Source organism: Rhinoraja longicauda, chromosome 23 (assembly GCF_053455715.1).
Source record: "Rhinoraja longicauda isolate Sanriku21f chromosome 23, sRhiLon1.1, whole genome shotgun sequence".
NCBI lineage: Eukaryota > Metazoa > Chordata > Chondrichthyes > Rajiformes > Arhynchobatidae > Rhinoraja > Rhinoraja longicauda.
Window position 1 is genome coordinate 23,484,156 of NC_135975.1, and position 13,934 is coordinate 23,498,089.

The 13,934-nt window shown below is 41.4% G+C and overlaps 1 protein-coding gene across 1 annotated transcript in view; it reads right to left on the reverse strand.

Annotated features, from left to right (window-relative positions):
• ccdc87 (coiled-coil domain containing 87) overlaps window positions 1–13,934 on the reverse strand; it is a 41,536-nt gene that overhangs the window by 7,162 nt on the left and 20,440 nt on the right. Inside the window, exons 14-17 of the mRNA XM_078419854.1 lie at window positions 12,791–12,914; window positions 5,735–5,835; window positions 5,517–5,632; window positions 2,744–2,751 (exon numbers count right to left, since the gene is read on the reverse strand). Of these exons, the coding sequence (XP_078275980.1) occupies window positions 2,744–2,751; window positions 5,517–5,632; window positions 5,735–5,835; window positions 12,791–12,914 (349 nt within the window). The remainder of the gene's footprint in view (window positions 1–2,743; window positions 2,752–5,516; window positions 5,633–5,734; window positions 5,836–12,790; window positions 12,915–13,934) is intronic.

Sequence of the window (13,934 nt, forward strand, 5' to 3'; positions counted from 1 at the left end):
TCTAATTTTCTCTTTCCCTTAGCCAGTTGACATGGTTTACCATTTCTCAAAAATCTCAATATAAATCTTGGCTATTCATTAAGAAAGATCCAACATCACTTAGGCAAGGACTCAAAGCTCTTGTGTTTCTCTCCTTCCAGCGAGGAAACACTCACACCAATTTGATCATAATTTGAACAAGTGACGGCAGAAACTAAGTTACCAACATCAAAATGACTGGGCAAGTTGGGCCGAAGGGCCTGTATCATTCTAAGACTCATAATTTGATTTTTTTTTTAAATCAATTCAATGGGTGAAAGAAATCCAATGTTTATGTGGAACTCTGTTGAAAAGCACTGACAGTTTAGGATTAGCAAATTGAAGAAATGCAGGTTGGAATGGAGAAAACTATTTTTCAATGTGCAAGATCACTGTAGTCCAAAAGATTATTTTCCAGACCACTTCTCATCGCTGTTTTATTAGAAACAATTTGGTGAGGTCATCCAAATTCGCAAGTCATAAAAACATACGAGATATTGTAAATATTTGTGAAAAGAATTGAAACACTAAGGTAATTTCATATGCTTGTGTTCTGGTTCAAATATTGTAGATGCAATGTAATTTCACTCAGAGTCAAGTGAATAATTTGGATTGAAAAGTAATAGCTGACTAACGTGGAAGAGCAGAATAATGTGTTTCATGTTTTCACAATTAAAATCAGATTTTTTTTTGTGGATAAGCCCTTAAGAAAAAAAACAAAGACATTACTGGGATTTACTGCAAACTATTGAAAAGATAAAAGTTGTGGTGCAAATCTGTAGATTACCTTGGATGTCTTGGTTGAAGGAATATGGGCTTCTTGTTAAAGGGATGATATTTATTCAATAGATTACAGTGCTGATTTAATTTATAATTGCTCAGTATTAAGAAAAATACTAAGACAGGCTTGAAACATTTATGCCATTTTTAACAGGATAAAAATTAATGAGTTTGTTGTAGATACTTTAAAATTACAAAAGACATGAGAAGGAGAATATAAAGACCGGCCACTTATAATGATTGAGCAGTTTAAAATAATGGGATGTAAATACAAGATTAAATGTAAAGTTTTCAGGACAGAGAGCACAAAAGCCTTTGGGTTGGTGATTGAAGCAATGATCTGACAAAATGCAATTGAAGGAAAGGGCAGTAAAATGATGTTAACAGAACAAAACTTTGCTATTTGGACAAGCCCTCACAATGATAATAAACATCAACAAGTATATGAACCAAGTTGTCTGTGGTATAATTTCCATATAAATAAAAAAGCACATAGACACACTGCAAAGATGATAATGGTGTTACAGGGTCATGAGAAACTTTTATCAAGTATGAAACATGAACAAAATTATTTTAACCTTTCTTGATTGTTTAAAACAATTGTTCCAGAAACTGAGTCCCTACAGAATCTGGCGTATACATTCAGCAATTAGATTAACTGATAACATTTTCAATTATCACTGAGTATAAGTTCATAAATTTATAAGATATAGGAGGAGAATTAGGCCATTTGGCCCATCAAGTCTACTCCGCCATTCAATAATGGCTGATCTATCTTTCCCTCTCAACCCCATTCAAAGGTTTCTAAGATCAGATAGGTTTAGGCGGACTGAGCGGAGGTGTTCAGCGAAACGATCGTCGAGCTTGCGCTTGGTCTCGCTGATATACAGGAGTTGACACCTGGAACAGCGGATATAGTAGATGAGGTACTGTAATGAGGCCTAGACCTACCTGATCTTCCGGTTGCTCAGCACTTTAATTCCCACTCCAATTCCAAATCTGACCTTTTTGTCCTGGGCCTCCTCTGTCGCCAGAGCAAATTGGAGGAACAGCACCTCACATTTCACTTGGGCAGCTTACACCCCAGCAGTATGAACATTGACTTCTCTAACTTCAAGTAGCCCTTGCTTTCTCTCTCTCCATCCCCTCCCCAGTTCTCCCACCAGTCTTACTGTCTCCGACTACATTTTATCTCTGTCCCGCCCACTCCTCTGACATCAGTCTGAAGAAGGGTCTCGACCCGAAACGTCACCCATTCCTTCTCTCCAGAGATGCTGGCTGGTCCGCTGAGTTACTCCAGCATTTTATGTCTACCTACAACTTTTTTTGGATTTTCCATTAACTGATCACAAACTTTAATGACCCTGCCTCCCCACAAATGCCAGACTGAATTAGAGAACGCATTCCATCCTGGAGGTTTCATTCAGCCATAAACTCCTGCCAGTCAACAGTCCAGGTGCACAAAGAAATTCACGGATGTCTGATTCACCACCAATGGAGACTTTCTCGTAACATAAGACTCAGGAGATTTCAAGCTCCAAGGGGATTCAGTGATGGACCAATTTGAACTATTTAGTTACAAAGATTGCTTTTCAATAATTGGCATGCATCTCAACCAAGTGACAACTACCTGTTGGTAAATTGTTTTTTGAGAAACCAAACCAAGATCAACCAATTTCACACAGATCAATATAAACCATGACATTGTGATCATCGATACAATCACAACAATCCCATGTCATTTCTGTACATATATGAAACAGTTCTTCAAATGCCACAGCTAATTAATATTTCATGTTTGTTCTGATTGTAATAAAGGCATCAATATCTAAAAGATGGTTGCAATATCAATAGCATACATTTCTAGATATGTTACTTCAAGGTGCTCAGATATTATAACAGAACCCAAAATATTACTTCATTACCTTTTCATCAGTCATCTTACCTGAGCAGCTGCAAAATATAAACAAAAGTACACCATTATTAATATAGGGAAATTACAATGAAAAAATGACAGCATTATTAAATATTACATTGAGGCAATAAGAAACAGATGTATCAGAACGTGTACCAAAATTGTCTGCAGTTTGGAAATACTCTCCAGAAATAAGCTGTTAATCATATTAAAAGTTTTAAAAAGGACTGAATTTGCAATTAAAATCATATTAATAAAAGCAGGCAATAATGCAAACTAGAGGAAAGTCTGGAAAGAAAATCGAAGCATGTTTCTGTTATAGCTTTAATATCCCAGTCCTGTGTATCTACCCATGCCCTGAATTCATCTGCCTTACCCATCAGACATTTTCCAATAAATGAATGCAGTTTAGGCTATCAGACCTTCCTCACTCTCTGTCCTGCTCCTGCCTGTCCTACCAACTGAATTTAAAGAGAAAGTACAAAATGGGTGGGATTGGTGGTATGGTTCAAACCAGAGGTATTTGCAGATTGACTGTAGGTGTGGCAGACCATGGGTGGGAGCCAGGAAACTGATATTTTGGCACAGCTCTGGACGAGATCCTCCACCCACAGTGGGAAAACTACTGAAGCAGGCACGTGGTAGTGTGATCATGAAAGAAAGAGCATTTGAAGTGAATCAGAGAAAGTACGTTTCCAACACAGATGCAATGTTGCAATAAAGTTTATTGTTCATTCTCGTCTGATCAAGATCAGTGAATACATCAACCAATCACGCCCTCCACTGCCAAACTTACAGACTGTAATATACTTCAAACATTTACCTACCAACAACTTTGTATGTCAGGATAATGATTTAGTATTGGAATGCCATGTGGCCTGCCTGTATTCACCATTCACCAGGCCACAAATGGCATCAGCCATGGACCTGTTGTGCTGGTAGGCTGGATTTAATGTACTCCATAACCAGCCCCTCAAAGCACTTCATGATGGTGGATGCCAAGGCCACTGGACGGTAGTCATTAAGGCATGATCTTGCTTTTCTTTGGCACCGGGATGGTAGTGGTCTTTTGAAGCAGGTGGGTACCTCAGAATAGAATAGGGAGAGATTAAAGGTGTCCGTGAACACTCCTGCTAGTTGGTCCACGCAGTTCCTAAAGTTGTGGCCAGGGACCCCGTCCAGGCCAATTGCATTCCATGGGTTCACTCTCATGAAAGCCGATCTAACTTCTGCAAGTGACCCTGGAAAAAAGGTACACCCGAGTCTGACGGGACGGATGCATCGCTCTGCTGGCCTTCTGCTCAAAACGAGCATAGAAGGCATTATGTTCATGAGAGGGCTGCACTATAGAAGGCATTATGCTTGAGCATAGAAGGCATTATGTTCACGAGAGAGCGATGCTGCCTGACTTTGCTTTGCAGCCAGTTATTGTATTCAGTCCTTGCCACAGTCTGCGGGTGTCCGAATGTTTATACTGGGACTGAAGTTTGTCCCAGCCTTGTCTCTTGGCATTCCTGATGGCTTTGCAAAGATCGTACCAAGCTTCCTAATACCAGTCGGGATGATTTGACTTGTATACAGTCCTGGCCTTCACCTGGATCTTCACAGTTCATCCGTGGTTTCCATTTGGGGAACACTCGGATTGTCTTCTTCAGCAAACAGTCCTCTATGAACTTGCTGATGAAGTCAGTCACGCCAGTAGCATACTAATTCAGGTTGGCCGCAGATTTTCTTAATATGGACCCGTGTCTCAGAGGCACAGTGGATCATCATGGAACGAATGATACCCACCTGCTTCGCTGATATCAAGCATTGACCATCACTGTTTTCTGCATATGGTTTAATGCACACAATTGATTGGTCCCTGCACTGCTGGAAATTCCTGGGATTTATAATAATTCACGTTCATGTGACCAATTGGCAGGTGCTCGTTTCCATGTGTGATGAATCTAGTCTTCTGAAGAGTGTTCACTCACTGTCTAATACACACGTGTTCTACATATTGAAACATATTGTTGATGAAGTACCCAGCAGCATCCCGGAGGTGAGAGAGAAATGTCTGCCCCGCATCACCTTCAAGTCTGTGTTGTGTCTGAGTGAGCATATCCTTAGAGAATCAAAGTTGTTTTACATTGTGTGTCACTGTGTTGCATATAGCACAGCTGTAACTAGAAGATCCTCAGTGGATAGGATCTCCTGCTTGACAGCAGCATAAAAAGAGAGAATGAGCAGGAAAAGATTTAGTGAGTGATAATCTCTCCATGGAAGAATGCTCCACGGAGTTTATTTCCCTCTTCCAATATACTCAAACTCTGCACTAGTTATCTTCTAACATAATCTAATTGCCTTCATATTGTTCAGATTAATACGCTACACCCAAACTGCAAAGGTGAACACTCACACCAAATGCAAAGTAACAAAATATCTCAGAAGTATTATTTGGGAGGAATGATTTCCAGGCTCCGTGCAAAGGTCTGAGTGGCTGGAAATGTATTCCTTTATACTTTGAGCATGGTACAGACTGCCCACTCCATCTATCACTTTCTAATATATATTAATCAGTTTTCTTTGGAAACCGAGACTTCATGTAAGATTTATCAGCACCAGGGAAATAATGTGATCTTCATGAGGTCCATGAATGATATTAATGAGGTCTGTGAGAAATGTGCACACAGGACACTCCAATTCCCATGTATTCAATTATTCAGGTTATTCTAGGAAGATAACTTTCAGGGTGTGTTAGCTAATTTAAAAAAAATAATAATTTAGTAAATAAAATGTTTTGTATAGATAGCAATATCACCTTCTGTAAGAGGTTCCTTTCCTAAGCCTCCAAGCATTATAGTATTGATATTCCAAGAACCAATGACAAATTCTTCTTTTATAGAGCGAATTTCTGCACGTTCCTCTTCTTCTTTCCTAGTCACGGAAAATAAATGATCAGATTGGATCTTTATTGATTGGAAAAACAAAATATAATTTGAACTATAATTTTTTTTTTTAAATTCTATTTAAGTTTACTGTTTCAGTTTGAATTCTTGAGCAACAAGTTCTCTTCTTTCCTCTTCATTCTCATCCTCACTCTCATAGAAGTGATAAATAACTCCCAAGTAGTCAGATCCCTGGGGACACAAAAACAAAAGTGAAAGCTCTGACCAAATCCTGAATTCCCGAATCTTAGCTGTGCTATATTTTACAAAAATAGAAAGTTCTTAAAATGCTCAGCAGGTCAAACATCACCTTTGCAGACAGAAACAAAGTTGATGATTTGGGATCTGTGGCCCAATAGCGGAACAATAATAACTGATTTATGTCATTCCTTTAACAAAGTATGCCAAGCTGCTTCAAAGAAATATTAGAAACTAATACAGGGATATTAGGACACATGACCAAAAGCTTGAACAGAAATGGGCTTTAAGGAGCATATTCAAAATGGAAAGAGAGGACAGGAAGAGGTAATGAGATGTAAAATTCCAAAGTTTAGAGCTTCAACAGCTAATGGCACAACAGCCAAAAGTGGAGCAATTGAACATAGAACTAATCATCAGAACAGAATCAGATGAGCACAAGTATGTCAGGGGATTGTACGGCTGGAAACAGGGAATGTTCAGATCATGGAGTATTTTAAAGACAATGGTGAGGATTTTAAATGAAAGCTGCTTCTTAACGAGGAGTTGTTATACCTCAGCAGACTCTTTGGGTAATAAGTGAATGGGAATTGGTACAATTTGAACATTACTCATATTCACAGAGTAGAATAGAAACATAGAAAATAGGTGCAGGAGTAGGCCATTCGGCCCTTCGAGCCTGCACCGCCATTCAATATGATCATGGCTGATCATCCAGCTCAGTCGCCTGTACCTGCCTTCTCTCCATACCCCCTGATCCCTTTAGCAAAAAGGGCCACATCTAACTCCCTCTTAAATATAGCCAATGAACTGGCCTCAACTACCTTCTGTGGCAGAGAATTCCACAGACTCACCACTCTCTGTGTGAAGAAATGTTTTCTCATCTCGGTCCTAAAAGACTTCCCCCTTATCCTTAAGCTGTGACCCCTGGTTCTGGACCCCCAACATCGGGAACAATCTTCCCGCATCTAGCCTCTCCAACCCCTTAAGAATTTTATATGTTTCTATAAGATCCCCCCTCAGTCTTCTAAATTCCAGCGAGTACAAGCCCAGTCTATCCAGTCTTTTCTCATATGAAAGTCCCGCCATCCCAGGGATCAATCTGGTGAACCTTCTCTGTACTCCCTCTAAGGCAAGAACGTCTTTCCTCAGGTTAGGAGACCAAAATTGCACACAATACTCCAGGTGCGGTCTCACCAAGGCCCTGTACAACTGCAGCAGAACCTCCCTGCTCCTAAACTCAAATCCTCTTGCTATGAATGCCAACATACCATTGGCTTTCTTCACTGCCTGCTGCACCTGCATGCTTGCTTTCAATGACTGGTGCACCATGACACCCAGGTCACGTTGCATCTCCCCTTCTCCCAATCGGTCACCATTCAGGTAATACTCTGCTTTCCTGTTCTTGCCGCCAAAGTGGATAACCTCACATTTATCCACATTATATTGCATCTGCCATGCATTTGCCCACTCGCCTAATCTATCCAAGTCACTCTGCAGCCTCCTAGCATCCCCCTCGCAGCTAACACTGCCACCCAGCTTCGTGTCATCCGCAAACTTAGAGATGTTGCATTCAATTCCCTCGTCCAAATCATTAATATACACTGTAAATAACTGGGGTCCCAACACTGAGCCTTGCGGTACCCCACTAGTCACTGCCTGCCATTCCGAAAAGGACCTGTTTATTCCTACTCTTTGCTTCCTGTCCGCCAACCAATTTTCTATCCACCTCAACACTGAACCCTCAATACCGTGTGCTTTAAGTTTGTACACCAATCTCCTATGTGGGACCTTGTCGAAGGCCTTCTGAAAGTCCAGATATAACACATCGACTGGTTCTCCCTTATCCACTCTACTAGTTACATCCTCGAAAAATTCTATAAGATTCGTCAGACATGATTTGCCTTTGGTAAATCCATGCTGACTTTGTCCGATGATTTCACCACTTTCCAAATGTGATGCTATCACATCTTTAATAACTGACTCTAGCATTTTCCCCATGAGGCCGGTTGACCAGTGCACTCTAGAGGTAACAAGTAATACTACAGGTGAAGGACATATTAAATCAACAGGGTATGCAGTAACAAGAGCACTATTATGCAGATGCTGAAATATCAGAAATAGAAAATGTTGGAAATAATTAGCTTGTTCAGCAGCCCCTGTGAAAAGAGAGTTTCTGTATCAGCAAAATGACCACATTACACATCTAATCAAAATGCAGGGGCAAAGAAAATGGGAAGGAGAAGGATGAACAGAAGGAAGGAACTTAGATTCAGTGAATGACACTTGCATTTCCGACTGATCCATATTTATTGTCTTCACTTGTTTAATTGCCACTTTCTGATCTTACATTCTATCCTCCTTTGCTGTCCCTTTTGCCTTTCCTTTTCATTCTGCACCTCCCTCCGTTTCTGCCTCTGCACTTGTTCTTTGCTCAAATCTTCAGTCTGAAATGTCATGTGTTTCTTTCTCCACAGTTGCTGCATGAACACTGATTATTTTCATAATTTTCGGGGTGTTACTTTAGATTTCCAACATCCAGAATGTTCTGCTTTTGTAAATGAGCACATACATTTCTGTTGTTTGCCTCTTCCTTGAGATTCCATGCCTGTGGGTTGGCAGTGGAAGGGGGGGGGGGACAGAGGGGGAGTTTATTTAGCCATGTGTTTGAACACCATGCTCCAAGAACTCTACGAATTAGATAGATGGGGATGGTGAGTAATCAGATATCTTTTCAGTTTGTGCTTTTCTTACATTTTCACAGTTCTCAAAGTATGAAATCAGATTCTAAAATGATGCTCCAACAATTCTTGGGCTCTTTCCTTCATTCCTAAGTAAAATCAATTACAGTAAACCCTCGTTATAATGGACCATCGGGGGGGGGGGGGGGAAGGGAGGAAGGGGTGGGGGGGGAGGTGGTGTCTGTTATTGCCGATTGTCCACTATAACCGAGTAATGGGTTATCATTATTTGTAGCAAAAACAAAGAACTGCAGATGCTGGTTAATGCACAAAAGGACACAAAGTGCTGGAGTAACTCAGCGGGTCAGGCACCATGGTTTTGGCCAGGAGTCTTCTTCAGCCTGATTTAGTCTGCTGAATTACTCAAGCATTTTGTATCATTTTGCATTAAAACTGGGCACCTTTGCTGCTGGTGTGCATTTGCACCAGCTGCCGCACGGTCCCATTGATGTGTGGCTCATGTTGTGGCCCCTTGCTGGCAGCATTTTCTTCAGGCCACCAACAGGAGTGATTGGCCACCCTGGGGCTCCCTCCCCTCTCACCAGCTACTGCTTCTTCCTGTCGACCCTAAACTAAACAGTGAGGGCGAGGGGGGGGGGGGGGGGGGAGTCAACAACGTGGAAGCGTATCCATGCAGCTAACGGGAAAGAGAGTGTAGGAAAGGTCATGTTTAAACTAACAGGGCAGGGGATGGGACCCAATGCAAGGAAGACAGAAGCAAAAGGTAGAAGGGAGATAAGAAAAACTAACCTGAAAGCTTTGTGCGTTAATGCGAGGAGCTTTCGAAATAAGGTGGATGAATTGAATACGCAGTTAGTAGTTAAGGGATATGATACGGTTGGAATTACAGAGACATGGCTCCAGGGTGACCAAGGATGGGAGCTAAACATACAGGGGTATTCAATATTCAGGAAGGATAGACAGAAAGGAAGAGGAGGTGGGGTGGCATTGCTGGTTAAAGAGGAGATTAATGCAATAGCAAGGAAAGACATTAGCTTGGAACCTGTAGATCGGTAAGGGTAGAACTGAGAAACAGCCAAGGGCAGAAAACACTTGGAGTTGTATACAGACCACAAAGCAGCAGTAGGGAGGTTGGGGATGGCATCACGCAGGAAATTAGGGATGCGTGTAGCAAAGGTACAGTGGTTATCATGGGTGACTTTAATCTACCTATAGATTGGGCCAACCAAATGGGTAACAGTGCTGAGGAGGATTTCCTGGAATGTATGCAGGATGGGTTTTTAAACCAATATAGCGAGGAACTGACTAGAGGGCAGGCCATCCTAGACTGGGTATTGTGTCATGAGGAAGGATTAGTTAGCGATCCTATTGTACAAGGCCCCTTGGGCAACAGTGACCATAATATGGTGAAATTCCGCATTTAGATGGAGAGTGACACAGTTAAGACACTAGGTTCCTAAACTTGAATAAAGGAGACTTTGAAGGTATGAAACAGGAATTGGCTGGGATAAACTGGAAAATTATACTTAAAGGGCTGACAGTGGAGATGCAATGTCAAAGATTTAAAGACCACATGGATGAATTCCAAAAATTGTTCATCCCTGTCTGGCGAAAAAATAAAACTGGGAAGACGGCTCAACCGTGGCTGACGAGGGAAGTCAAGGATAGTGTTAAATCCAAGAAAGAGGCAGATAAATTGGCCACAAGAAGTGGCAAACTGGAGGACTGGGAGAAATTTAGAACTCAGAGGAGGACAAAGAGGTTAATTAAGAGGGGGGTAAAAAAGAGCATGAAAGCTTGCGGGGAATATAAAAACTGACTAAAAGTTTCTTTAGGTGTGTAAAAAAGGAAAAGATTAGTGAAGACGAATGTAGGTCCTTTACACTCAGAGACAGGTGAATTTATAATGGGAGACAAGGAAATGGCAGAACAGTTAAATGACTACTTTGGTTCTATCTTCACTAAGGAAGACACAACCAATCTCTCCAAAATACTAGGGGACCGCGGATCTAGTGGAAGGGAGGAACTGAAGGGAATCCATATTAGTCATAAAATGGTGTTAGGTAAACTATTGTGACTAAAGGCAGATAAATCCCCAGGGCCTGATGATCTGCATCCTAGAGTACTCAAGGAGGTGGCCCGAGAAATCGTGGATGCATTGGTGATCATTTTCCAATGTGCTCCAGACTCTGGATCAGTTCCTGTGGACTTGAGGGTAGCAAATGTAACTCCACTTTAAGAAAGGAGGGAGAGAGAAAACAGCAAATTATAGACCAGTTAGCCTTACATCGGAGTGGGGAAGATGCTGGAGTTGATTATTAAAGATGGTATAGCAGCACATTTGGAAACCAGTGATGGGATCGGTCAAAGTCAGCATGGATTTATGAAGGGGCCATCATGCTTGACTAATTTTGGGGACATTTTTGAGGATGTAACAAGTAGAATGGATAAGGGAGAGCCAGTGAATGTGGTGTATCTGGACTTTCAAAAAGCCTTTGACAAGGTCCCACACAAGAGATTAGTGTGCAAAATTAGAGCACATGGTATTGGGGGTAGGGTATTGACATGGATAGAGAACTGGTTGGCAGACAGTAAGCAAAGAGTAGGAATTAATGGGTCCTTTTCAGAATAGCAGGCAGTGACTAGTGGGGTGCCGCAAGGCTCGGTGCTGGGACCCCAGTTGTTTACAATATATATTAATGATTTAGACGAGGGAATTAAATGTAACATCCCTAAGTTTGCAGATGACACAAAGCTGGGTGGCAGTGTGAGCTGCGAGGAGGATGCTATGAGGCTGCAGGTGATTTAGATAGGTTGGGTTAGTGGGCAGAAGCATGACAGATGCAGTATAATATGGATACATGTGAGGTTATCCTCTTCGGTGGCAAGAACAGGAAGGCAGATTATTGTCTGAATGGTGTCAGATTAGAAGGGGAAGGTGCAATAAGACCTGGGTGTGCTTGTACATCAGTCACTGAAAGTAAGCGTGCAGGTACAGCAGGCAGTGAGGAAACTCATGGCATATAGGCCTTCATTGCGAGAGGATTTCAGTTTAGGAGCAAGGAGGTTTTACCTACAGGGCCCTGGTGAGACCGCACCTGGAGTATTGTGTGTAATTTTGGTCTCCTAATTTGAGGAAGGACATTATTGTTATTGAGGGAGTGCAGCATAGGTTCACCAGGTTAATTCCAGGGGTGGCGGGACTTACATATGATGAAAGAATGAGTCGACTGGGCTTGTATTTGCTGGAATTTAGAAGGATAAGAGGGGATCTTACAGAAACATATAAAATTCTCAGAGGATTGGACAGGGTAGATGCAGGAAAGATATTTCAGATGTTGGGGAAGTCCTGAACCAGAGGTCACAGTTTAAGAATAAGGGGTAGGCCTTTTAGGACTGAGATGAGGAAAAACATTTTTCACCCAGAGAATTATGAATCTGTGGAATTCTTTGCCACAGAAGGCAGTGGAGGCCAAGTCATTGGATGTTTTTAAGAGAGAGTTCAATTTAGCTCTTAGGGCAAAGGGAATCAAGGGATATGGGGGAAAAAGCCAGAGCCGGGTACTGATTTTGGATGATCAGCCATGATCATATTGAATGGTGGTGGTGGCACGAAGGGCTGAATGTCCTACTGCTGCACCTATTTTCTATGTTTCTATGTCACTTTTTCCACTCCAGCCTCCACCGCTGCCTTCTTCTCCTTCTCTCGTTGCTTTGTCCACTCTGCCGCTCCCTCCTCCGTTGTCACTACCTCCTTCTCTCCCACAGCCGCCAACATCTCCCAAGGTGGAGTATGTTGGCGACTCCAGGGGAGAATGAAATGGTGGCGGCAGTGGAGGGGGAGGGGGCAAAGGTAATTCATTGGCTTCTCCTAAAGAATTAGAAAAAGGCTGCACAAATTGTACTGCATCTTTCTTCAGTATTATGTCTCATAGGGATGAATAAATAAATATAACCCAGGGAAATGATTCATTTTACTGAATGTCAAAGCAAACATCTGGCATTATTTTACCTTTTACCTAATTCTCACTGGGTAGATGAACAAGTTTCATGCATACCATCTTTACTGTAATGCTGCATATAAAGATGAAATTCCAATGTCATTTCATTATTATATCTACCGAACTTAAATAGCAATACTGAAATGTTGAGAATGCTTGGAAACAGAGCAAAAATTATCTATGAAAACACTCAATGCTTCATCATTAAAGACTTTTGACAACACAATCAGCATTCCAGCAACACACCTCCTGAAAGACATATTGTAGATAATCATCTAGATTTATATTTGAATCCTGTCGTGAAATATCATTTTGGAATAGATTCTTTGGTTCAGAATTTACTTCAATTTCTTTTGTCATCGATAAATATCTGCAAAACATTGAAAATCATGTTCAAATACGATTTTTCTCAAATGTGACTGCACTTTTATTCTATAATTTATTAACACATCAAACATATTTTTGTTCACATCATCTCTGGATCTTATGCTAATCACTTTCAACTTACTCCCTCTCATCCTTGACAGCCCCACCCCCCACCCACACTACAATTTCTCTCTAGTTACCCTATTCAAATCAGTCATCGTTTTGAACATCATGTTGAATCTCCTCCCAAATTTATCTTTTTAAGAAAACCAGACATCCTCGTCTCTCCTGGGAAAATAAATGCCTCACTCCTGTAGCCATTTTGGTAAATGCTTTAAAGATCTCTATAAGGCATCCATATCCGTAGTAAATTTTATACCAAATCAAGCTTGTAAGGACAACTGTACAAAGTCTACATATATGCTTTTAAGGTCATAAGGAATAGGAGTAGAAATAGGCCATTCGGCCCATCAAGTCTACTCCGCCATTCAATCATGGCTGATCTATCTCTTCCTCCTAACCCCATTCTCCTGCCTTCTCCCCATAACCTCTGACACCTGTACTAATCAAGAATCTATCTATCCCTGCCTTAAAAATATCCACTGACTTGGCCTCTACAGCCTTCTGTGGCAGAGAATTCCACAGATTCACCACCCTCTGACTAAATAAATTTCTCCTCATCTCCTTCATAAATGAACGTCCTTTAATTCTGAGGCTATGACCTCTAGTTCTAGACTCTCCCACTAATGGAAACATCCTCTCCACATCCACTCTATCCAAGCCTTTCACTATTCTGTATGTTTCAATGAGGTCCACTCCCCATTCTTCTAAACTCCAGCGAGTACAGGCCCAGTGCTGACAAATGCTCATCATAGGTTAACCTACTCATTCCTGGGATCATTCTTGTAAACCTCCTCGGGACCTTCTCCAGAGCCAGCACATCCTTCCTCAGATATGGTGCCCTAAATTGCTCACAATATTCCAAATGCTGCCTTACCATCGCCTGATAGAGCATCAACATTAC